At 47.1% G+C, this 27099-nt stretch overlaps 1 protein-coding gene across 3 annotated transcripts in view; it reads right to left on the minus strand.

The window, feature by feature from the left end:
• WWC3 (WWC family member 3) overlaps positions 1-23117 on the minus strand; it is a 134782-nt gene extending 111665 nt beyond the window's left edge. The window contains exon 1 of one of the 3 annotated variants that reach the window (XM_077145275.1): positions 23034-23117. In XM_077145275.1, coding sequence (XP_077001390.1) covers positions 23034-23110 — 77 coding nt within the window. In that variant the 5' untranslated portion in view covers positions 23111-23117. Of the gene's footprint in view, positions 1-18446; positions 21972-22528; positions 22804-23033 lie in introns of those variants that run through there. The other 2 variants (XM_077145274.1, XM_077145276.1) reach the window with 2 other exon arrangements.
• Positions 23118-27099: the final 3982 nt, after the last annotated feature.

Genomic DNA, 27099 nt, shown 5'->3' on the forward strand with positions numbered 1-27099 from the left:
GAATCAGCCACCCAAACTTCAGCCTTCCCTCAGAAAACAGCCCTCCAAACTCAGATGCCCTGAAGAATCAGCCATCTGCTGTCACCTGAAGATATTAATCCTGCTGTGCCTGATAAACCTGTAACTGCCCCCACCTCCCCCCTTAGGAAACAGCCCTCACTGCCTCTATCTGAAGAAATTAACCCTGTTTCACCAGAAGAAACTGTAACAGAAGGCCCTGAGGTAGTTGGCTTGCAAGACACTGCTAATTCCTCTCATGGCACCCCACCACCCCTCTATTCTTCCAAACCTGAAGTCCCAATAGGCCCCAAAAGAGGAGGTACAAAGTATGACCCATGAGGAGGTACTCTCCTTCCCTCCCAACTCAAGCACCACATGAAGGATGTGAAAGTTTCTGTGAGTATCCTGAAAGAAACTCTCATTTCTTGTCACTGCAGACTTGAGATTTCTGAAAACCAGACTGTCTTGGTTTGCTAAAGCTGACAAAATGCAATATAACAGAAATGGGTTGATTTTTACAATGGGGATTTATGAACTTGCAAGTTTACAATTCTGAGGATGTGAAAATGTCCAAATCAAGACATCGACAGGACGATACCTGGACTCCGAAGACTGGCTACGAGCAAGCTTGGGTTCCTCCATCAGATAGCAAGTGATATGGCAACATCTGCTGGTCCTTCTTTCCCAGATTTTGCTGCTTCTAGCTTCCAGCTTCAATGGCTTCCTCTCTGGGCGTCTGTGTGTTTCTCTTCTTTAGCTTCTGTCTCTCTTAGCTTCTCTGTGTCCTTTATCCTCTTAGAAAGGACTCCAGTAGGAGGATTAAGAACCACTGTGAGCCACTCAACTGAAACCTAATCCAAAGGTCCCACCCACAGGAATGGATTAAAAGTTATCTGGGGTACATACCACTTCAAGCCACCATACAGACTCCATGTGTGAGTGGCTGAATTAAAAAGCAAACTGAATTCCCAACCTTGCGGGGTATCCCCAGTGACCCTAGGAGTCAGCCAACATACCTCTACCAAAAAAGATTAATGCTTCTGTGCCAGATAAGCATACAACTGTCTCCCCTGAGGAAAGAGCCCTCACACTTTCATCTGAAGAGATTAATTCTGCTTCCCACATGAAACTGTAATGAAATGTCCTGAGGTGGTTGGCTTGCAAAATACCACTAATTTCTCTCATGACCCACCCCTCTTTTCTTTCAGATGGATAACTAGAGTGAAGACACACAACAGGCCCCAAAATAGAAGTACAAAGCCTGATTCAGGAATAAATATGCTATACTCCAAAAGAATTTGAAATTGCATGATTTTTCAATTTATATACACAGAAATCAGGGGAATATGTGTGGGAATGGATATTGAGGATGTGGGATAATGGTAGAAGAAATAGAAAGTTGGACCAGGCTAAGTTTATTAGTATGGGTCCGCTAAGTAGAGAATCTGGATTCAATGCTATAGCTCGAGGGGTTAGAAAGGGCTCTCACAGTTTGCTGGGGTGGGTGGCTGAAGCATAGACTAAAAGGTGGCCTACACTGCCTGAAGTCAAAATGCCAGAACTGCACTGGTATAATGTAGATAAGGGGATCCAAAGGTATGTTGAAAGGAATGTTAGAATGTATTTATCATGTAAGATCAGCTCACCTACCCCAGGAATGTCCAAAGGACACACTTTTCACCAGGACTGTGAAGACTAAATTATGAGAACACCTCCAACATCCCTGAACAGCTCAATGGCCACTCTTACAGGTCAGTTATTACTGTGGGAACTGCTGCTACTGAACTTGGATTCTTAAACACAAAGGAGATGATCAATCCCAGGTTGGCAGGAGTCAAGTGACAGCACTCAATCACCAAACATCCCAACAGCAGAGTCACAGCAGTAATCAGAATAGTCTGACTGCCAGTGGCCTATGGCATTGGCTAATTGATCATGGGGTGCCTAGAAGTGAAATAATGGGCAGATTTTACCTGTATAAACAGAAGAGTTCTAGGTCAAGTGAACAAAAGTCTAACTTGAATCACAAAAACAGAGAATTACAGATCCTCAATCATTTCCTAGACTTAAGACAGTTTATAGAGCCAGAACTCCTTGAACAAAGGGAAGACCAAATCCCCTTGGGGAAGGACCCTGTTACACTGCCAAAAATTTATACCGTTAATCTTCCTCCCAGCCCTCCTCAGAGGGACCTACGGCCTTTTACCAGAGTGCCTGTGCCTTGGGGAAAAGGAAATGATTACACATTTCATGGATTGTTAGACACTGACTCGGAACTGACATTAATTCCAGGAGACCCAAAACGTCACTGTGGTCCACCAGTCACAGCAGGAAGTCAGGTGATCAATGGAGTTTAGTTCAGGCCATCTCACAGTGGGGTCCAAAGGGTCCCAAACCCATTGTTTGGTTATTTCCCCAATTCCAAAATGCATAATTGGAACATACATACTCTGCAACTGACAAAAACCCCACATTGGTTCCCTAACTTGTGGAGTGAGGGCTATTATGGTATAAAAAGCCAAGTGGAAGCACTAGAACTGCCTCTACCTAGCAAAATAGCAAATCAAAAGCAATACCACATTCCTGGAGGGATTGCAGAGACTAGTACGATTGTCAAGGAGCTGAAGGAAGCAAGGGTGCTGATTCCCACTGCATCCTCATTCAGCTCTTCCATTTGGCCTATGAAGAACACAGAAGGATCTTAGACGATGACAGTAGATTACCATAAACTTAACCAGGTTAAGTTAAGTGGCTGCAATTGCAGCTGCTGTTTCAGATGTGGTATCACTGTGTGCTAGTTTGTAAACTGCCAGAATGCAATATACCAGAACTGGAATGGCTTTTATAAAGGAAAATTTAATAAGTTACAAGTTTACAGTTCAAAGGAAGTGAAAGTTTCCAAATTAAGGCACCAACAAGAGGTTACCTTCACTCAAGAAAGGCCAAAAGATCTAGAACACCCCTATCAGCTGGGTAGTCGTATGGCTGGCATCTGCTGTCCCTTGCTCCTGGGCTCCATTGCTTTCAGCCTCCATTCCTGTGGAGGTTCCTCACTTGGCTTCTTTTGGCTTACTTTGGCTCTTTCCAGGTTCTGGCTTGCTTAACATCTCATGGCAATGTCTGCTGGGCTCCAAGCATTTTCAAACACCCATGTCTCTGTTCTCCACATGTCAGCCTCTGTGTCAGCTCTGCTCTGAGTTTCTGATGCTCTTGTCATTTCTGACTCTCTCCAAAATGTTTCTTCTTTTAAAGTATTCTAGTAAACTAATCAAGACCCACCTGGAATGGGTAGGGTCATAGCTCTACCTAATCAAAAGGCCACACCTACAGCTCTGTGGAGAAGATCTAATCAAAAGCCTCCAACCTACAAAGCTGAATCCAGATTAAAAGAAACAGTTGCTCCCACAAGATTGGATCACGATTAAAACATGGCTTTTCTAGGGTACATAATACTTTCAAACCGGCACACACTGCTTGAGCAAATGAAAACAACCCTGGTACCTGATCAGTAACTACTGGGCTGGCAAATGCTTTTTTCTTGATAACTGTCAGTAAGGAATAACAGAAGCAATCTGCTTTCAGCTGGTAAGGCCAGCAATACACCTTCACTGTCCTACCTCAGGGGTATATCAACTCTCCAACCTTAAGGCACAGGGAACTTCATCGCCTTTCTCCTCAACAAGACATCACACTAGCCCATTATACTGATGATTATTATGCTGATTGGACTTAGTGAGCAAGCAGTAGCAACTTAATTCTAGACTTATTGGTAAGACATTTGCATGCCAGAGGGTGAGAGATAAATCCAACAGAAATTCAAGGACCTTCCACCTCAGTGAAATTTCTAAGTGGCCAGTGGTGTGGGGCAGGTCAGAGATATTCCTTCTAAGGTGAAGGTTAAGCTATTGCATATGGTCCCTTCTACAGCCAAAAGAGGCATAATGCCTAGATGGGGTCTTTGGACTTCTGAGGCAACATACCCTTCATTTGGGTATGCTACACCCACCCATTTACTGAGTGGTCTGAAAAACTAGTTGTAAGTTGGGACTGGAACAAGAAGAGGCTCTATAACAGGCCCAGGTTGCCGTGCAAGCTGCTCTGTCACTTGGGCCATATGATCCAGTAGGTCCAATGGTGCTGGAAGTTTCAGTGGCAAATAGAGATGCTGTCTGGAGCCTTTGCAGGCCCCTACAGGAGAATCAAAATGCAGACCCTTAGAATTCTGGAGCAAAACCCTACCAATCCTCTGCAGACAACCACTCTCCAATTGAGAAACAGCTTTTGGCCTGCTAATGGGCCTTAGCAGAGACCAAATGCTTAACAATGGGCCACCAAGTTGCTATGAGAACTGAGTCGCCCATCACGAACTGGATGTTGTACTACCCACCAAGCCGGTATGTGCACAGCAGCACTCCAACATCCAGTGGAAGTGGTATATATGAGATCAGGCTCCAGCAGGCCCTAAAGGTACAAGTAAGTTACATGAGAAAGTGGCTCAAATGCTCCTGGTCCCTACTCTTGACACATTACCTTCTTTCTGACAGCAAACACCTACAGCTTCTTCTACGGCTTCTATGATCAGTTGACTGAAGAAGAGAAAAGTCAGGCCTGGTTTACAGTTCTGTATGTTACACAGGCAACACCCAAAAGTGGACAGCTGCAGCACTATAGCCCCTTTCTAGGATATCCCAAAAGGATAGGTGGAGGAAAATCTTCCCAGTAGGCAGAACTTCAAGCAGTGTACCTAGATGTTCATCTTGATTGGAAGGAGAAAAGACCAGAATTTCATTTACATACTAATTCATGGGCCAGCACCAATGGGTTGGCTGGATGGTCATGGACTTAAAAGAAACATGAATAGAAAATTGGTAACAAAGGGGTCTGGGGGAGAAGTATGTGGATAGAACTTTCAGAATGAGTGAAAAACATGAAATTTTTGCATCCCATGTGAATGCTCACCAGAAGATATCCTCAGCAGAGGACAATTTTAATAATCAAGGAGCTTGGATGACCCATTCTGTGAATGCCAGTCATCCTCATTCCCAAGCCACTCCTGTTATTGCTCAATGGGCTCATGAACAAAGTGGTCATGGTGGTAGGGATGGCGGTTATACATGGGCTCAGCAACATAGACTTCCACTCACCATGGCCAACCTGACTACAGCCACTGATGAGTGCCCAATATGCCTGGAGCAGCGATTAACATTCAGTTCTCGATATGGCACCATTCCCCAAGTTGATCAGCCTGCTATCTAGTGGCCACTTCCATCATGGAAGGGGTAGAATTTTATTCTAATGGGAACAGACACATACCCTGGATATGGGTTTGTCTTCCCTCCACGCAATGCTTCTGCCAAAACTACCATTCATGGACTTACAGAATGTCTTACCCACTGTCATGGCATTCCAGACAACATTGCTTCTGATCAAGGAACCCACTTGACATCAACTGAAGTGTGGAAATGGGCATATGCTCATGGGATTCACTGGTCTTACCATGTCCCCTATCATACTGAAGCAGATGGATGGACAGAATGGGGGAACGGCCTTTTTTTTTTCATTATTCTTTTTTTTTATTAATTTTTTTTTATTAGAGAAGTTGTGGGTTTACAGAACAATCATTAATAAAATACAGAGGGAATGGCCTTTTGAAGACCCAATTACAATACCAACTAGGTGGCAATACTTTGCAGGGCTGAGGCAATGTTCTCCAGGAGATTGTATATGCTCTAAATCAGCTTCCATTCTATGGTGCTGCTTCTCTCATAGCCAGAATTTATGGGTCTAGAATCAAGGGATAGAAATGGCAGTGGCACCACTCACTATTAACCTTTGTGATCTACTAGAAAAATGTGTGCTTCCGGTCTCCACAAACTTAAGCTCTGCTGTCCAAAAGGAGGAGTGAGTCTACTAGGAGACACAATGGTGAACGTTGAACTGGAAGTTAAGACTGCCACGCAGCCACCTGGGGCTCCTCATGTGTTTGAATCAACAGGCAAAGAAGAGGATTACTGTACTGGCTGGGGTGACTGATCCAGATTATCATGGAGAGATTGGACTGCTATTACACAATGGAGGTAAAGAAGACTTTGCTAGACATCTAGGAGATCCCTTACAGTGTCTTTTAGTACTATCATGCCCTGTGATTATGGTCAATGGAAAACTGCAACCACCCAATCCAGGTAGAACTACCAATGGCCCAGAACCTTCAAGAATGAAGGCTTGGGTCACCCCACCAGGCAAAGAACCACAACTACCTGAGAAGTGAGTGCCACATGACCAGTTAAAGAAACAAGGACTGTAATGGTCATGAATATTTTTCCCTGTTTTGTTATGAATATGTTTGTATGTATACATAAAGCATCTTTGTTTTCTTCCCTAACTTATCCCCTTCTCACTTAGAATAAGTGAACTTTATGTCATGGTATTTGTTATAGGCTATCAAGTTTAAGAGTGAATATTATCCAAGGACTTGTACCCTCTTCTGGGGAAAGAATTAATGTGCTTCTGGTGGTACAGAAGACAGCTTAATGATGCTAGGTAAAAGTATTGACTGTCGTTTTTATTTAGAAATTAAGTATGGTTTAAGGAAATGTGTACAGATGTCAAGTAGATAAGGGGAGGACTGTGACAGTTAAGTTCATGTGTCAACTTAGCTAGGTTATAGTGTCCAGTTGTTTTGCAAGCAAGCATATATTATATATCTGCTGTCAGTTCTGTTCCTCTGGAGAACCTTGACTAATACACCTTCCAGGACACAAATGGCACAGCAACTAGGCAACCTTCAGCTTACCCCCAAAGTAAGTGCACCTGTGTGTGTAAATATGACTCCAAAGGCTGTTAATACCCATAGGATAACTGTCCCATAGACATTTTAGAAGGTTGCTGAGATTTAACTTTACTCTTCCCCATCCTTAATATCTGTCCAGTAATTAAGTATCTATCAGCTATGGAACAAGTTCAAATCACACAATGTGAATTTTAAATGCCTCTAACATCACTGAATGCTACACATGCAGCTTCAGAACACAATGACATCCACACCAGGAAACCAATAGTTCTGTACATATTTATGGTGTTTTCAGATTTAGATCCAAAATAATACAACAATAATGAAAGTTTAAGACAGGAAAGCTTTGGTCATGCCAACACGGTATACAAACAAACATGGCCCTAATCACAGATCGGCAAACTCTGGCCCTTGGGCCAAATCTGGCCTGCTTGTTGTTTTTTTGTAAATAAAGTTTTACTGGAACACAGCCAGGCCCATTCATTCATGTATTGTCCATGGCTGCTTTTATGTTACAAACGCAGATTTGAATAGTTGTCACAGGCCATGTGGCCTACAAAGCTGAAAATATTTACCATCTGGTCCTTTACAAAAACTGGCTCATGGCCTCTGCTATCAGCTATTATCTCTAGTAATATTCTATTTCTAGAAAATTCCTTCACCCAGCCACAGTACCAAGAGAATTCAAAGAACAGCTATAAGCAGAGAGAAAAAACAGTTGTTGTGAAGTCCAAACACTTGTCTTCAGACTGGTGGGCCTCCAGCAAACATATGCTACACAATGATGAGTAAAATAAGGAAGCAAATTCAGAAACTAAAAGTGACATAACACAGGGTAGAAGTTCTGATGGACAGAGGAGCAAAAATCACAAAAGCAAAGCTGTGTGCCTATTTAACATGGCTGCAAGAACAATTAAAACGTCAGTGTTTACTACACACTAGACATTGAGAGTGCTTTCCATACTCTCACAGAATCTTCAAAACAAGCTGGGAAGCAAGCACTCTGCCCTCATTTTATGGAAGAGGAAACTGAGGCTCAGAGAGAACAAATGATCTGCTTGGGGTGACAGACCAAGAGTCAAACTCAGGTTGTCCACATCCAAACCAATGTCCTTTCCCACATGTGGGTGTTCCCTGCCATTAGTGGTACATTCCAGAACATATAAAACCCAGCGCTCACCCTTACAACCCCAGATTATCAAGAAAATGTTACATTATGTTAACATGTCTAAGAATAAACAAAAAAACATTTCATACAATATTAAGAGTTTCACCCCAAAATGGGTGGAAGAAAAGAATGTTGACCTTAAAGGCCCAAGAACCAATTGGCCCTTTATACACAAAATTCTCTTTACTCTAAATACTGCCACGTATCCAGATATCACTTCAACTTCCCTGTAACAAATAGCAATGCTAATGAGTCATCCTTAAAGAGAAATTTCCCCAAAAATGGAAAAACTAGCAGCCTTGGTGAACACCAACCATATTGTTAATCTGGTAATGCTAACCAGGTGGTTCTGTGGTGGTGCTCTCCCTTAGAGTGGGCAGAACTCCAGGGCAAGGTTAGCATGGAGCTTCCTGGCAGGTCTCCCTGGCAATAGCATGGGCATTTTGAGAGGCCCAAAGGCCCTTTGTGTGGTTAGAGGCCATGAGTCAAACCTACCCAACCTGGTCTCTCCAACTATGAAATCAAGGTAAACTCATGAATTTAAAAGCAACTTTACTTTTCTTTTTCTTTTTTTTGGCATGGGCAGGCACCGGAACTTGAAACCGGGTCTCCAGCGTGGCAGGCAAGAACTCTGCCACTGAGCCACTGTTGCGCGGCCCTGAAAAGCAGCTTTATTTAAAGGAATTTTTAACAACTTCATGGAGGTATAATCTGCATACCATAAAATTCAGATGTCATACGTGTACAATTCAATGAGGTTTTTTTTTGGTAAATCTTCCAAGTTGAACAGAAATCATCACAATCTTGGATCATTTCCATCATTCCAATAAGATCCCCTGGGCAGTTCCTCCCCTGTCCTCCTCCCTGATCCAGGCACCCACTAATCCACTTTCTGTCTCTAATTATGCGCCTTTTCCGGACACTTCATATAAATGGAATCATACAATATTGTGTTTGTGTCTTTCACTTAGCATCAGGTTTTTGAGCGTCATCCATAGCTTTGCTTTTCATGTGAAATCTACCCAGTACTTTGGGACTGTAACAAGTAATTGCACTCCATAGCTGAATGCTGGGCTGGGTGTGAGGCTAAAGAAGAGTTAGAGAAAGCATGGAGGGTTCTCCAGGAATTGTTTGATGAGCTGCATGATGAACCTAGGCTAGTGATGGTCAATACATTAGCACACATTCATTTATTCATTCAACGATGCTTCCAGAGTGTGGTGCAGGTATCTCTGGGGATGTCTGCCCATTTCAAACCCAGCCTCCACTGTTCTGGGAGTCACAAACCTCCTACCTGGAAGCAGATGCAGGTTACTGTGTACTTGTATATTTTTCTGTACAGAGGATTCCTACCTTGCATCAGATTTTTCTGGGGTCCAGGATTCAAAATGCTTCAGAATCCCTGCATCACACCATGAACACTTGGAATAAATCTTGCAAGTTTGTCAAAGGCAGGAAAGATAAATGGTGATACCCATAAAATAAAGGCATGGGGAAAACTTACAAAAATCAGGTGGAACAATATGAATACCAACAATTTAATAGTTCTACATCCCATTGAAACAGAAGGACATTAGTGGAAAAAACTGGTAAACTGTGAATAAAACCTGTGTAGCTACTATTCATGTATCAAGGTCAGTTTCTTAGTTTTGATAAACGTACCATGGTGATGTAAGATGTTAGCACTGGGAGAAACACCTATCTTTGCAACTCTTCAGTAATTCTAAAACTATTCCAAAATAAAAGTTTATCAAAACAGTAACTCCTACCAAACTGTGAAATCTGTTCTACAACTATTTGTTGCGATGTACTTTGAAACGTATTGCTTCTAGGTATATATATTATTTAAAGAGGAGTATAACAGAGAAGATAGGATTGAACAAATGAGTATGACTGCGGAATCAATATACTGACATTTCTGTCAGTTTCCAGTGTCTTGGAGGTGCTAGAAGGAAAAAGCTGTAACCCATACCAAACAGTGAAATCTGTTCCATAACTACTTGTTAAAATGTACATTGAAATTTATTGCTTTTTTTGTATATATTCACAATAAAAAAATGTTTAAAAAAAGTTTATCAAAACAAACTAACAAAAACAATGCTGTTACATTAATCCACGCTTGGAACTATCTCCTAAGGCAAACAGGGAAAAATTCTACAGAGAAAATAATTGCATATTAGCAATTATTCTAAGCACAGGATTTATAATCATAAATATCAGGAGGCTACCTAAATGGTCAAAAATAGAAAAATATTGAATAAACAACGGTGTAGCCATTCAGAAGCCTCTCCCCAAAACATCAATTATGAAAACTACCTGGTGACATAGGACATGAGGGAGGGACAATGAACATCTGATTTGCTGGCTACAAACAATAGCAAACCCCAATCCAACTGGCTCTAAGGGATGAAGAAGTGGGATTATTTCACGGGCGAAAAGGTGCTGAGGGCAGGCACTCAGAACCTCCATTCCCCCAGCCAGCTACCTTATCAAGGACGCAGGGTCCTTCTGGCCACTCTGCCACCCTTGGCTTCTCAGCCAGTGACCGCATGGGTCACCCAGCTCCAGGTTACATGGAGACATGACCTCCACTGGTAGAAGGAAGAGCTGCTCCCCCTAGGTCATCAGGAGAAGGGGCTCTAGGCCTCCCCCACACCTGACTGGGACCTCCCATCACAGCTTACTGGACAGGCTTGGGTCATGCGCTCTTGCCTCGGCCAAAGGCAGGACAGATGCTCGATGACTGGTCTAGAGCAGGGAGCCTCGGCTCTAAGGACATTTGGGGGCAGACTCTTCTCGGGGGTGGGGGGCTGTGCTACACCTTGTAGGGTATTTACAGCACCCCTGGCCTCTATCCACTAGGTGCCAGTAGCATCTGCCACCCAGTTGTGACAACCCCAAATATTTCTAGACACTGCCAAATGCCCCTCAGGTGCAAAATCATCCCCGGCTGAACACCAGCAAGCAACCAGCTTCTGGTTCTTCTCCAGGTGCTGCGGCAAGGGCCATGCACCCCAGGTCAAGGCCACGTGCAGCTGCCCCAGTAAAAGGGGGGCTGGGACCACTTCCAAGGAGGGGATGCTCTTGCAAATTCTTAAATACATGAGGAAGAAACTAAGTAAAACAGAAAAAGTACAAAAGTGTATTGCAGTTATAAATAGAACCGGTTTCTACACAGAGAACTGCATTCAGCACATTTATTGAGATACCATGTAAAAAAGAAGGGAGGGTTAGGTAGTACGCAAAAAAAATAAAAAGCTAAGATCTGAATAAATGAGTTAAAGGGAGGGGGGGAGTTCAATTTTTTTTTTAATTGTAAATAACTCAATCTCTGTTTTGTTCCTTTACTCTTCAATTGCCCTTTTTTTAGCTTTTTATATTGGGGCAATTAAAGATTCACAGGAACTTGCATAGAAACGTACAGGGAGGTCCCATTCAGCCTTCTCCCAGCCTTCTCCCAGTGGTACTACCCAGCTTAGTACATTACAACCAAGAAACTGGCTTTGTTTTAATGCACAGAGCTTACTCAGAGGTCACCAGTTATACAAGCACTCATTAGCGTGTATGTGTGCATGCACGGGTGAGTGTGGGCCTCTATGCCATTTTAACACGTGTGTGGCTTCACACACCACCACAATCAACATACAGAACTGTCCCATCACCAGAAGGCTCCCTTGTGCTGCCTTGTAATAGCCACTCCCACCTCTGACCCCTCCCTGGTTCCTGGCAACCACTAATCTGTTCTCCAGCTCTCTAATTTGATTATTTCAACTATGTTCTATAAATGGAATCATACCTATTTGCTTTTGTGCACTGTCTTGGCTGGAACGGTCTAGTGGTTTGGAATCTGACTGCCTTTTTGCTTGCTGTGAAGGGGAATGGTCCCAGGGGGTATTTTCTACGTTTAGAGGTCTGGGAATGGGGGTTGGAGAGCGGGAGGGAACAGCTGTTTCTGGTTTCTTTCTGGGTATTCTGAACATGCACATATGCACATATGCACACACGCAACTCCCTTAACTGGCCTCTAAAAAACAACTGAACTTCATAAAGACCAGGAGAGCTTGGCTTACCTGGAAACACAAAAGAAGGGGAGCATCCCCATACTGGAATTCTCCCAGGAACTTAAACTTTTCCTACCTTTAAATCTTAGCTTTTTTCAAAAGAAAATTTTTTATTGTGAAGTATAACATACATACAAAAAAGCAATAAGTTTCCAAGTACATTATTAACAAGGAGTTATAGAACAGATTCCAAAGTACGGTATGGGTAACAGTTTTACAATTTCAGGTTTTTCCTTCTAGATGCTCCACGACACTGGAGACTAAAAAGAAATATCAATATAATGATTCAGCACTCATACTCATTTGTTAAATCCTAACTTCTCTGTTATAACTCCTCCTCCTTTGATCCTTCTCCCAATTTTTACAGATACTCAGGTTATGCCCATTCTAACTTTTTTCAGTTTGAAAAGGGGTGTTGACAATATGGGATAGGGGGACGGAACTGGTTGATGTTCTGCAGAGGCTGGGCCCTCTGGATTTCAGGATTTATCTGGCCTAGGAACCACCTGGTGGGTGGAGGTTTCTTAAAAGTAAACTTAGTGCATGCAACTTTTGTAGGATCTCAGATAGAGCTCTGGGTGTTCTTTAGGGTTAACAGGAATGTTGGTTGGGGTTTGGCAAACTGTGGCAGTTAGCAATATCTAGCTGAAGCTTGCGTGAGAGAGTAGCTTCTAGAATAGCCTCTCAACTCTATTTAAACCTTAGCTTTTTAACCATATTTTCTGATGAGCATCTTTCTAAAAGCAGATACTTTCCTACCCTCTTCTAAGAGATACTTAATTTGCATGTTATTTAAATCACCTAGTTTAGCTTTCCCTGGTTGACTTATGACCCATAGATGGAACAGCCTTCTTTGGAGAGGGGAGAAGATTCTAGTTCACTAAACACTGCGGCCTGCTGAGGCCTCCTTACCTAAAAAGCTCCCACTAGCTTCTATTTCCCAGCTTTTCACTCTGGTTGGCTAGGACTTCCCACTCTTTCTCCTGCCTAGAACCCATTCCCACCCCCATTTACTCACCACTTCCTTCATTAGACACTATATATTAAGATGGTGGGATCAGCACATTTTTCCATAAAGGGCCAGACAGTAAATTTCTTCAGCTTTGCAGGTCATAGTCTCTGTCCCATACATAACTGGACTCTGCAGTTGCAGAGCAAAAGCAGCCAGAAATGATAAACAAATGAGCATGGCTGGGTTCCAAGAAAACTTTATAGACACTAAAATTTGAAATTCACATGACTTTCACAAAATACTATTCTTCTTTTGATTCTGTTCCAACCATTTAAAAATGTAAAGCACATTCTTATCTGGCAGGTTACACAAAAAAAAGGTAGTGAGCTGGACTGGGAGAATTCCTAAAGCTACACTCACATACCCAAACAAGCCACAATGTGCAGAAAGGACCAGGGAGGCCCCTATGCTTTGGCCTGGAGCTATTTTCTAAACTCATTGTATGGATAGGCCCTGAAGAAGAGCACTAGCACAGACTAGTCTGCACAGTCTGAGAATGTTTTCTTTTTTTCCTTTTTTTGTTTGCTTCTGACATTCAAAGAAAGCTCTGTCATACCACTAGCTGCATACAAGCTTATGGAACAGATGCCTCAGAGTCTAAATTCCAGCAATAACACATTAAAATATCAAAACCTCCTTGTTTCAACAAAAGGTTACAAAACATACAAAAAAAAAAAAAAAAAAAAAACAGGAAGCCATGGCCTAGGCAAAGAAGAAGATTAAAGTATTAGAAACCACCAATGAGGAGGACCAGATCTGGGACATTACAAGACAAAGACTTTTTAAAAACAGTTCCAGTGATTGTACACTTTGGGTAGTTTCTAGGGTGTGTGAATATATCTCAGTAAAAGTGTATTTTAAAAAATGGTCCTAAATATGCTCAAAAAGCTAAAGGAAAATACAGACAAAGAACTAAAGGAAATCAGGAAAATGATAGATGAGCACAAAGAGAACATCTATAGAGAGATGGAAATTACAAAAAGAGAACAAAGACTACTGAAGAGCGCAGTAAAAGAAATTAAAAATTCCCTCAAGAGGTTAAATAGCAGATTGGAGCTGGCAGGAGAATCAGTGAACTTGAAGATAAGAGGACTGAAATCATTCTGCCTGAGCAGAAAGAAGAAACAATGAAGAAAAGTGAACAGACCCTGAGGCACTTGTGGGACCTTATCAAGTGCACCAATATCTGCATGGTGGCAGGCCCACAAGGAGAAGGAAGAGAGAAAGGGACAGAGAGATTATTCAAAGAAATAATGACTGACAACTTTCCAAATCGAACAAAAGGCAGGAAGAGACATATCCAAGATGCTCAATCAACTCCAAACAGGGTAAACCCAATTGTAACATTGTAAATGTGATTAATCTCACTGAATGCTCTACTTGGCAGGGGCTGGGATGAGAAAGGTTATGTCCTATATATGTTTCCACAAAAACAAAAAAGAGATCAGCTAAAGAGATAATGACAATTAAATGCAATATACGATGTTGGCTGGGATATAAGAATGGAGGAGGAAAGGCTCAAAAGGACATTACTGGAACATATGAAAAAATCAGTATAGACTGTAAGCTTTATATCAATGTTAAATTTCTTGACCTTTATAACTGCATGTAAGGTGGTTGCATAAGTGACTATCCTTCTTCACGGGGACTGCACTCAGATGTCAGGAAATGGACTGATAGACAGACCAATGGATGGATGGATGGAGACATAAACTGACAGACAGAAATTAAGAAAGGAATTGAGGAAGGAAAGTAGGAAGGAGGGTAAGGAGGGACAGAGGGAGGGAGGGGAATGTTAAAGGTGGCAAAATGTGAAAATTGGTGGAGCTGGGTGTCGGGTGGGGTAGGGGTACGATGGAGTTCCCAGTATGGGGTTTTTGAAACTGTCTTCTAAGTTTGAAAGTATTTTAAAATCAAAGTGAAAAAAAAAATAATGGAGACCCAGGAAACAAAGGTAAGAGAGAATTTTCAAAAAAGATGAGCTGAGGAAAAGACTAGCTATTTGTTTCTATTTGGAAACTCCAAATGCAGTTACAGAAATGAAAATACATCCTGATACCAAGATTGTTCCATGGCCGTGAGCTGTGTCCACGTTGTTCTCATCAGGAATGTGCTCGGGAGCCACAACGGGTCCGGCTCAGTTAGGCAAATGTAACTGTGCCAAATACATCTACGTGTAGGAGGAGGGAAGAAAAGGAGGGAGGAGGAGAAGGAGGAAGGGCCTTAAACTCTTACCTATCATACTATCCTGTTAGCCTATGCTTCACTTTTTTTTCATTTAATTCTTTGAAATTAGATAGTGGTGATGGGCGCACACCCTTGTGAATATACTAAATACCAATGAATTGTAGACTTTCAAATTTTATGGTATGTGAGCTATATCTCAATTTACACGCAAAAAAAGAGGGGGGATACATGGCAGGGGAAATCCAAGTGGGGGCGTGCTCAGAGGACGCCTCCCGGAGACGGGGCTCCCCGCCGTCCTGGGGCTGACCCAGCACCTCCCCCAGCACCTCTCGGCTTTCCTGGCTGCATCCCCCAAAGCCTGGGAATCCTGCATTCACCCTGGTGGCGTCGCCATCTCTGGGCGCTGGGGACATCCCCGCCCGCTGGCAGTGCAGTGCCGCTGCCCCACACCCTCTCCCTTGGCCCCTCCACTCCAAAGAAAGGAGAAGAGGCCCCTCCAGACAGAAAGCGGGGGCGACGCCATGGCTCCTCAGCCTGCCTTCCCAGATAGCTTCACCCCACGCCTCCGGGGGAGTAAAGGCGGCGGCAATTCGCGCACCCCTCCTGCTGCACCCCCTCTTGCATCCACAGCAGGGGAACGAGATGTCTCCAGGACATGTGGGCAGCCTAATGCTCCACCCTCCCTCCAACACCCAGCAGGCAAGGGCTGCTCTGCAGGTTGCTGCAGACATCCCACTGGACAGATGATATCCTAGGGATTCAAGAAACGCCTATCGATGGATAATAGTCTAAAAATTGAAAAATGCACTCAAACTAATGAACATTCTCAGAGTTTCCCACACTGCTATGACTGTTTATACTGTGCAGACACTCAGGATTTTTCATGTAAATATGTTTACCACCAGTTCTTCACCTAAACACGGAAATCGGCCCTCTGTGCTCTTCCCCTCTGTTACACAGGATCTCAGGAACTGTCGTGTGCTTGAAATAAATGCAGCTTCTACAGATGAGTGCTTGTAACGAGCTAGGTAGTTGCCCCAAACCAGAGGCAACTCCACTTCCCAGGGGGCAGCTGGTAGTGTCTGGGGACATTTTCCACTGTCAAGACTTGGGGCAGAGGGAGGGATGCCACTGACATCCAATGAGTAGAGGCCAGCGATGCTGCTATAAACATCCTACAAAGCACAGGACGACGTCTGCTGAGCCAGCCCCAAACGTCAGCTCAGCAGTACTACTGTGCCATGTTTTTCCACGGAACCGAGTTTTCAAGCACACACAAAATGATAACAACAAACAACAAAAAGAGAAATGAAGGCTTATGGGCAGGGTTAACAGAAGGCCCTCAGGTCTGCCCGTTGCCAGGTTCAGCTCCTACCAAAGTGACAGCAAGTCTCCTGAGCTCCACCTGATTTCACCAGCATCAGCCAAATCCGGCGGACTTCCCATCTCCTTCACGATTCAACTGCCCTGACCCCTGCGTTTTCTGGCTGCAGGGCGGGCAGTCCCTCTGGCTCAGGCCATCACCATCCATGTAAACCTCCAACAGTGTCCACCTCACGCTGGACAACATCCTCAAACACTGCCTTTACACCTGATGGGGGAAGATGCCATGCCAGGAGCTGCAGAAGCAAGGGCTTGCCAGGGCTGCGGTGAAAGCCGTGGGGAAACCAGATGTAAAATGCTTGGCACGGTGACTACGTAAGCACACCCTAAAGGTCAGCCACTGCGGTTGTCATTAGAGACCCCAAGCTGACCAGGTGCCACCATTGTGACCCGGGAAGCGATGCATGGGGGCCGGACTGGTTCCTTACTGCTGCTGAAACAAACGCCCAGCAGCCTAGCACCCAAAGCACCACGCACAGGTTCTCTCCCGGTTCCGGCGGTCAGAAGTCTGAACGGGTCTCCCTGGGCTAAAATCAAGGTGCTGGCAGGGCCAGATCCTTCTGGAAGTTCTAAGGGAAAATGTATTGCTTTTCTAGAGCCTGCCTGCCTTCCTTGGTTCATGGACACATCTCCCTGACCTTCCTGTCTGCCTCTTACAGAGACCCTTGTGACACCATGAGGCCCACCTGGGTCATCGCGGGTGATCTTCCCACCTCAAGAACCTCAACTTCATTACTTCTGCCAACTCCCTTTGGCCACAGAAGCTAACACAGTCACAGGTTTTGGGGACTAAGACATGGACATCATTGGGGGGCCATTATTCTTCCTATCCCAGGGAGGATTAACTATCAAACAATCAGTGCCAGGTAAAAACAAAATAAATAACCAGTGGGGCCTATGCACACACCGGGAGTACTACCCAGCCCTAAAAAAGGAATGTCATCCCCCCACCCACTACACATAGATGAACCCAGAGGACAACCTGTGAGTGACATAGACCCGACACGAAAGGACAGACAGAATCCGATTTCACTCACATGCACTGCGGAGGACATGCAAACTCAGAGCGAGAAAACAGACGAGAGGGTTCCAGGGGCAGTGGAGGCAGTGGGGGACCGGGAGTTACTGCTAACGGGCACCGAGTTTCCGTCTGGGGTGATGGGGAAGTTTGGGTGATGGCCAGTGGTGACAGTGGGACAGCACCGTGAGGGTAACTGACACCACTGAATCATGCACATGCATGTTGTTAAAACGGGAAATTTGGGGTTGTGGTACAGTGCCATTTTTAATAAATCAATCAAAAGCCGGTGGATACAGGAGAGTGCAAGAAGAGGGAGGGCCCCGGCTCTGACTCTGCCCTTCACCGCGTGGGGCCTCCCCTGGCCTCAGCTTCCTCGCCGTCCACCCACGCCTCGTGCCCAGCCAGGGCTTTTGGTGGAAGCACCCACACCAGTGCCTAGACCGCCTGGCGCAGGGGGTGCACGGGTCAGTGTCCGCTAGCATCACAGAACCGAGGGATCCGAGGGGAGTGGGCCCAGGTGGGGGAAGGCCCCGAGGGCACCGCGGAAGCCCCAAGGGGACAGGGACGCATCTGGCTTTGCTCCCCTCTGGAGTCCCGAGCCCTGGAAGAGCGCTCGATCCTGAGAGGCTAGCAGCAAAGCAACAGTTGTGGAATGACTGAAAGGAGGCAAGATGTTTAAAAATGGGCAGGGACAGGGCTGCTGCAGGCGCGACACAGACCTTGGCTCTAAGCCCCAAAATGAGGAGTGCAAACAAGATAACCCCTTCCCGAAGCTCAAGGATTCTGAGCCAGGCCTGGTCTTGCCCGAGTCTGACCTCCCTCACCTGAAAACTCTGAGCCGGCATGTTAGCTGAATCGCTGATGGGTTCCTGACCACCAGCACGTCCTCACTTCTGCTTCTCCACCTCCAGGCACTTTCCCTCCCTTTCTTCCGCAGCTCTGGGAAAGCACAAGAATTCCTCCACTAGGAGGTCTGCAGACAAGGATGAAGACACACACACACACACACACCCATCCTCAATCAAGTCTCCCTCCTTCTCTCTGAAGCACTCCCCAGCTGAGGAAGTGAATCCCGTGGACGCCGTGTGACTATGGCTTGTCTTCCTCGATGCGCTTGTGTTCTCTCTCTTTTTGGTCTCTATATACCGTCCCAGCACACAGGAGCCCAAGAGTCTCCGTAAAGATTTCTTCACTTTATTTCATTAAATGGGGATAACTGAATTCAGAATTTAACCTCTAATTTTATTCCATCAGATTAACTTTATTGAATTTCTTGGAACTGCAGTCAACATTAGCAGAAAGGCCTGGGCGGAGTCAAGAAACCTACCCCAGGCTCACCAGGGAGCCCTGACCCAAGGTACCCCCTAGGATTTCTGAGGTAGAAACCATCAGAGATGACAATGACCATTATTTCTACCTCCAAGATTGGAGGGAAAGGGAAGAAAAGGAAACTTAGACGTTTCCAAACATCCGGGAGCTATTTCTGGAACTGAATGACTTTTCCATTCACTTGTCTTTGAAAAAGAGGAGAAGAAAGATAGATATTAGACTAAGAAGTGGCTGTTAGCATCCTAAATGGAAGCAGGAGAAGATTCTTCCAGGGGTTGACTCCTATGGCCTCAAAAGTAAGATAGTCTCCCATGTTCATATAACTACTACCTACAAACCTCAAGGAAAAATGGAGAAATCCTTACTTATTAGAAAGCTCAGCCAGGGCAGTTCATATAATCCACAAGTAGACTCTTTGGGATATAGTAAACCTCCTATGAATTAATTCTAAATAAAAGTTCCAAAAAGGTCACAGTGATGCCATCCAGCTCTGTTATGTGGGACTTCAACCTGGCAAATTCCAGAACCATGGATTATTTTCTCCTTAGAGCAAAAGGCTGTTCAATGGACTTCTATTCCACTCATCTTCTTCATTTGTCTCAAGAACAAACTGGTCCTTAAAATAAACTTCTATCCTGATACAACCTTGGTCTTCCAGCCTCAGCATGACCATCGACACTCTGCCTGGACCTCAAACATGCTATCGTTCATCATTCATAGGTTGCATGCAGGTGGCATTCACAGCTCATACCATTGCAAGCGAGCCACGGGAAACGGGATATTCAGCTTCCACTTGGTCAATCTATAGGACAATAACAAAACAACCGCACAGGAAGCGCACAGATAAACAACTGTCAAAAACACTGCATTTGTCCAAAGGAAAGAAAATGTTTTTCCCAAAATTTCTGCCCAGATGGTAAATACGGTGCTGTAAGGTGGTCACAGAGCTCCGAGTGAATACACCCACAAATGGCAGAACGAAAGCTGCTAATGGAAAGCACACAAGACCCATGCAAGGAAAACTACTGACCAAAGAAATGGAAAATTACCTTTATATTTTTAACAACGTTAAAACGTTTTAACAACGTTTTCAGGTATGAGTCCCCATAAACTAACTACAAACATCATACGCACAGTATTGGTGTCTAGAAACAGTGAAGTTTTAAGCCTAAAGGAGGGTTCCTTATCAAACTAAAAATTTTTAAATCTGGTTTTAAAATACTGAGATTTTGGCCACATCTGTAAAGCTGTTCCCTTAAGCTCACACGCTCTTTTTATAGCTTTAAAAAGAAACTAAGGTTGCAATAACTAATCAAGAAAAACCAGCCAAAAAAAGTTTTGCTTGGAAGCACAGTTCTTTGCATATAATAAAAATTCATTACAATTCTAAAAGATAAGCCTTCACCTATAAAAATTGGCAACATTCTGTTGTGAAAGAGGAAAGCAAGGACAACTACTACACCCTTCAGCAGACTCCACTTAAATGTTTGTGGCTTGCTGAACATTCCAGACATATTTGGGGCAAGGTATTATGGGAGCTGAAGTTCAAGCTGCCTGGCTGAATTTTCACTCACTATAAAAACACTGTCTCATAAAAGTATACACATGTTTTTACTTTACCAAAAAAAAAAATGCAAAATATTCACTTTTGTTCACTCAGTCGACACTTTTAGCAATAAAAATGGTACTTTCAAAAAATCTGTAACATGAGTGATGCCTGAAAAGGGTGGCAAATGTCATTCAATAACAGATTTTTGGCAAGAGGAACGTAGGAATCGCGTATGAATTAACCCAAAAACAAAGTTTCTAACCACCTGATTTCTGTAGCCTGCTTACTCACGTCTCGGGTCCTACTTTTAAATTCGAAATTCTTCTGCTTTATGGTCTTCTTTCTGTATTATATTTTTCATTATGAATCGTATTTTTCATTATGAATCACTACTCAATATAACCACGACTGTTTTATATTACCCTCATAAAATGAGCTTTAGCCTTTTCAAAGCAAAACAATATTTTTAATTGGTTTGTTTTCCAGTCACTTGGAGTTTTTAAGAAACATACTCCACTAAAGGGTCCCACATTTCAAGCAGTTCTTACCAATTCCAGAACCATCCAAGGCTTGATCAAGCAGCTGTGGCTCCAGCTTTTGGTTAAATTTATATCATGATCTCACCTGATTTTCAAAATAACTTTACACTAAGCATCTTTTTAACCCACAAAACTGGACTAGAATTCACTTAAGTTTCTGAGCCCAGAGTTATGCCCTGTTCAGAGAGAATGGTCGGGACTCATGAGCCTTTTGTTTTGTTTTGATCTGTCTTGTTTTTCCCTAGCTGAACCCAGAGAAATCTTCAAACACACCGGCAGCTTCCCTCCTCGAGCGTTTATTTTCAGCCGCCTGCGCAGTGCACGGCTGCCTTTCCTGTGTCCCCAGGAGGAAGCAGGCACAATGTCCCACATTGGGCCCTTTCAAAGTCTGGAAATCACTGGAAAGCCTACAGTATTTCCTTTCTGGCACTCAGGCCCAGGTGAAAAAAAGTTACTCCAGATAGGACGAGAAATCAGATGACCAGTGGGAACACTCGGTTTCAACAGAATTCCCATTGCACAAAGAATGCATCTCTCCAAAAGCAGAGGAACCACTGAAACCAGTAGATGATTGGCCCAAAGCTGAGCAGTTTCATTACGTGAAGTTGAATGAAACCTGGCAGTGTTTTCACACGTTTTTACTGGATTGGATATATTTACATGAACAACAGTATGCATATCTTCCACAAAAAGGAAACCTAAAATACAACTTGTGTTTCTCATTTATTCCAAAAGCATATGGGTCTAATCAGATTCCATTCTGGCCCCGGCACACAAGGATATTTCAAACGGAGTTGGAGAACAGGCTCTCCCAACGCCACATGGGTGGGGAGTCCCTGAAGCGCCCCGCCTGGCATCCAGCGCGGGCGAAAACCCGGCTCAGCCCGCCAAGACCAGGAACCCACACCCCGAAGCCCGGGCGCGACGTCTGTGCTCCAAAGTGACAGCTCATCTGCCCACCGCGAGTCCGGGGTCGCCTGCTGGGCCAGAGCCGGGGGTGGCGGACCGCAAAGGGTCGGGGCAGGCTGGGCGAGGCCGCCGCGGAAAAAGGAAAAGAGGGCCATCCGTCAGCCCCGGGAGAGGAAATTCCAGGCGCCCGGCTCCCAGGCTCGGACGGCGGGTGACGTGAGGGAACCGAGTCGGAGGGTCCGCCCCGCGGCCGGAGCTCCGCGCACCGGGGACTCGAGGCCCGCCCAGGGGGCGACTGGAACCTCGTCCGGGTCCCCGGCGCGCGACCCCATCTTCGCCCGCGGCCGCACGATCCTCACCCAGACCCGAGGACGCCTGGAGAGTTGCGGCTCCGATAGGGACACCGTGCTCGGCACACGGGGCGCCCGGATCCTCGCCAGGACCGCAGGGCTCCAAGCAGGTCCCGGCTCCGGGAGGGGGGCGGCCCGATCGTCCTCCTGGGCCCCGGGTCTGGGGGCTCCCGGCGGTGCCAGCACCTCCGCTCCCCGCGCCACGGTCCCGCGCGCCCCGCCGCCCTTACCGGTCGCGGGGGTCGATCCACGACGTCTGGCGCGTGTTGTGGTCGATGTAGAAGATGCGGCCGTCATAGTCGCGCGCCTCCTCCCAGCCGGCCGGCAGCGGCAACTCGGAGCTCTCCCGGGCCCGCGGCGGCGGGGGCGCGGGGGCCGCGGGGGGCGCGGCGGGGGCCGCGGGGGGCGGCGGCTCCCGCGGGGACTGCGCGAGCGACGGCGCTTCCCGCGGGGACTCGCGCGCCTGGCCCCGCCGCCGCCGCCGACCGCCACTCAGCCACGGCATGACCGCGCGGGCCCCACTGCCGCCCGAGCGCCCCACGCCCGCCGGCTCCTCCGCCAGCACTAAGGCCCGGCGCCCTGGGCGCGGGGGCGGCCGCGGGGAGCCACCCGCCGCGCCCGGCGCATCCTCCGCCCGGCGCCCGCGCACCGGCGCCCGCCCGCCCGCCGCTTCCTACGAGCCGCCGCCCGCGTCGCCCGGATCGTCGTAGTCGCCGCCGCGCGCGCGCCACTCACAGCCCGCGGGTCACCACCACCGCCGTCGTCGCTGCCGACCGCCCCACGGAGCCCGCGGCGCGCCCCGCCATCTTCATTCCTCGGCGCGGCCCGGCCCGCGGGGGGCGTGGCAGGCGCTGGCCCCGCCCCGCCTCCCACCGCTGCTCCGCCCCCTGCTGCCCTCACCCCGCCCGCCGCCGCTCCTCCTTCCTCTGCCCTCTCCTCCTCCTCGCGCGGTCCGTGGCTCCCGCTGGGACCTCCCGGGGCTGCCCCTCCGCCTGCCCCCACCCATCCCCTCCTGGCCCCATCCTTAATCTCTCCGGGCTGCTCCCCTTCTGCCCCTCGTCCCTCGCCCTCCGCCTGCTGCTCCTCCCCCCTCCTCCCCTGGCCTCCTCCTCGGTGCGCTCCCCCCTCTTCCCTCCCGCTCCCCCGCCTGCCCCGGCCTCCGCCGGGAAACCGCACGCGGGCCAGGCTGGGCGCCGCCGTGTCCGCCCCCGGGCCACCGCGGAGAGGAGAGGGGGCCGGGACCTGGGCGCCCCGCCAGTGAGGCCGGCGCGGCCTGCCGGGACTGACCCCTGGGGCCCAAACAAGTCCTGGAGTTGAGGGTACTCCCCCCCCATGCCCACCCTGGGGGAACTTGGCGCGGCCTGGGTCTCCGGCGTACCCAAGCTGGTCCCGCGAGGGTGGGGAACGCCTCGGAGGGGAGGCGGAAGGAGCTCGGGAGCCGAGGGTCTTCCTCCGATGCGTCTTCCAGGATGGCGCAGGGAGGATGCACCTGGAAGCGGGAGCCAGGCAGGTGGCCGCCTCGGGTCCCTGCCAGGAGAGCCCCAGAGGGGTGGATCGGGTCCCCCTGACCTTCCCTGGGCGCTTTCATCTTCCAGCCTGCGGGGTGTGACAGTCTGAGCAGAGACGCAAATAGGCCACTGCTGCGGTTCCTGCCCTGCCAACTGCCTTTGGCGGTACTTTCTTTTGGGGAAAACAAGCCCCAAAGGTTTGGGCCCTGGCCTGTGCCAAATCCCCCAGCTACTTCTGCTCTAGACCCACCTACTCCCCCTGCAAGGCTTTATGCCAGGAAATGCAGGAAAGTCTCCCGGAGGTTAAAAGAAGTATATATATGACGGTGACCCAGATCCAAATGCGCAGGGGAGGAGACAAGGGGAAGATGTCCCCAAAATGCTCACAGTGGTTCACGTCTCTACAGTGGGATGATTCCTCAGTTGTCTTACAAATGTTTCTGTTAAGTGATATTACTTTGATAAGGGGAAAAGCGGTTTTAAAAAAAAATGTGAAGGCATGGCGACTGCCAGGAGACAGGCGCTAAGTGGGACACCAGCGAGGAATGCCTCTCCTCCCCACCTCCCACCACCACACAGAGATCTCCTAGCTCCACGAGTCTCTGCCCCAAATGCTGTATGCCAGAAATTCCGCCAAGGGACCTCTTCTAATTAAAGTTATTAAAAGTCCAAGGGAAAGATTGGGGGGTGCAGGGGGGCTTGAAGCAGGTAAGTGCTTCACGGTCCCGCCCTTTCCGAGTAGGGCCCTAGGCACTGGGCCTTCCTGCTTTGACAGCTTCCCTTTGCACTGGCAGCATTTATTGCCAATGGGATGGCCACTGCCTTGGTTTCCCCCCAGGCTCCCAGTCCCGAGCTCTTGCCATTTGGCACGTGGAGGACCTGCTGTCATCAAATAGTTGTTGATTTGAGTCACCCCCCTTTCCTGGGGCCTACACCCTTCTCTGGAGGATCTCCCGGGGCTGACAGGCTATCCCCAAGGGTCTGTCCAGGGATTGCCCACCCCCACCCCATGACTGATTCAGCAGTCTCGCAGCCGGCCCCCTTGCCTTGGGGGGACAAACTGCAAGGTGCCACTCCAGCTCCAGAGCTCCCCCGTGGGATCAGGCTGAGGCTAGACTTGCGCCCCGTGGCTTTGCTAGCTGCGCCCCTTCCCATTCCACCTCCCAGGCTCCCTTAGGACCGCAGGCCTGGGAGTGCCGGGAGTCCTGGGCTGAGGGGCTGCCGCTCGGGACCCTGCCCGCAGATCGGCCCCCACTGCCCGGTGCTCTCCTGCGCCCTAAGTAAGCATGGACTCGGGAGGTCAGCAGAGCAGGCAGCGGTCCTTTTTGCATCCCCCCTGTATGTTAACAGAGGGGCAAGGAGGGATGTGGCAGGGCGTGCCAGTGACAACCAGATCGGTGACCCTCACTGAAAAAGCTGTAGCCCCACACAGAGTCGGAATCTAGACTATAGGTTCCCAGGGGACAAGGTGGGGATAGCAAATGGGATGTTAAGGCTCAAAATTAAAACGTACAGGGTTCCTATTTCGAACGATGGAAAAGTTTTGGTACTGGGTGGCGGTGACGGGAGCGCGGCATTGTGATCGTAATTATCAGCACTGAAACGTGTATCTGAATGTGGTTAAAAGGGGAAGCGCTCGGCTGTGCATATGGTAACAAAATCAAAACGAAAACATGAGACTACACAACACAAACAGCAAACCCTAAATTAAGCCATGAAGTTGCTTTAATAGTACAATGATAAAAATGTGCCATGGCCCACTGTAACAAATGTTCCACAGCAATGTGCGGTGGTGGTGGTGATGGCAGACCGTGTATGGGAACCCTGTACCTTATACCTGATTATTCTGTAAACCCACAACTTCTCGAATAAAGAGAACAAGCGTTAGCCACATGGCCACCCGCCTCTGGACCACTCTGATGCGGAAAATCGAAGCAGCAGGTTTGAATTTGTCTTCCTAAAACGAGCAGAACCAGAGAGGGCCCGGCCAGAGCTTGGGGTGCCCCAGGCCTGTGTATGACAACCTTAGCCTTCCGTTTCTCGACCTTTGCCACGGGCGTCTGCTGATGGGCCCTGCCCACCTGTGATGAGTTGGGTTGCACTCGGGAGGTGAGTCCCCAGCTTGGCGGGAAGTTTGCAAAGGCTTTATGTGCTTGAGAATTGTTAAGGTCTTTCTTACAGATGAGAGGGGCTTTCCGTGTTTGAGTAAAAACACATGCACACGCAGACGGCTGTAGGATAAAGAAGTCTTTAATCCTAACTGAATGGACAATTATGCTTTTTTTATTTCCTCCATATTAAAACCACAGCCTCGCCGACAATGAAAGTGGGAACACGTGCCGGGAGCCTTCCTCCCACCAAGATTGCTGACGGGAGAATAGCACAGGAAAAATCCACTCAGGCTCTGGGGGAGGGAAATGCAAGGACTTTTGTTCTCCTCCTCTCAGACCCTCTGGGAAATCCCCTTTCCCAGAGCTGTTAAAATGCACCAAAGAATAACTGGCAGAATATTTTCTGTAAAAGGATGGTTAAAGAGTAAACCCACTGCCCTTCTTGCATGCCAGACAAACAAGCCCAGGGTTTGCCAATTTTTACCTGGGTGGATTCAAAACAGAGAGCTCGCTCTCCCCATTCCCCAAAGGATAACCTTTACTTTCAAAGACAGATTCAAAATTGGATCTACAGACATTTCATACCTGCGAAGCTTCTAGAAATGGGAACACTGGGAAGGCTACAATCATCATGTCTAAAATGAGAAAAATAAATACTGCAAGAGAAGTCTTTACCTTGTGTAAACAAACAGTGTTCTAGGAAGTGACACATGGGGTAACTCTGCACATTGTGCTCGGAGGGAAACGGAAAGGAGCCGTTTGGGTTCTGAATAAGAAATGGTTCATTGTCTTGCATTCTTGAAATGCTGGAATAATTACTCAATTATGGGCTTATATATTTCTTAAAATATTCTTATATGTTTCAAATGTTTATTAAAATAGTCATATATTTAAATGATGCAAATCTACAAGCTGGGGAGATCAGAAGATATCGCTCTTATTAATTCCTGTCTTGCTGGTTTGGGGGCAGCAAAGGAAAGGGGAAAATGCAAAGATCCCTAACTGAGACCTATCCCCGGGCTCCGGAATTGGACCGGGCAAGGGGTGAGGTTATTTGTTGACGTTTTATTTCACGGCTTTACGACTTTAGTCGTTGACTTGCAATCTGAAATCTGCATTGTTGAGCTTTTGTGTGTGACAGGGAGCCTGGGAGGGCTTTTCTGATACAGGACTTCCTTGGAT

This window comes from Tamandua tetradactyla, chromosome X, assembly GCF_023851605.1.
Source record: "Tamandua tetradactyla isolate mTamTet1 chromosome X, mTamTet1.pri, whole genome shotgun sequence".
NCBI classification, from domain to species: Eukaryota; Metazoa; Chordata; class Mammalia; order Pilosa; family Myrmecophagidae; genus Tamandua; species Tamandua tetradactyla.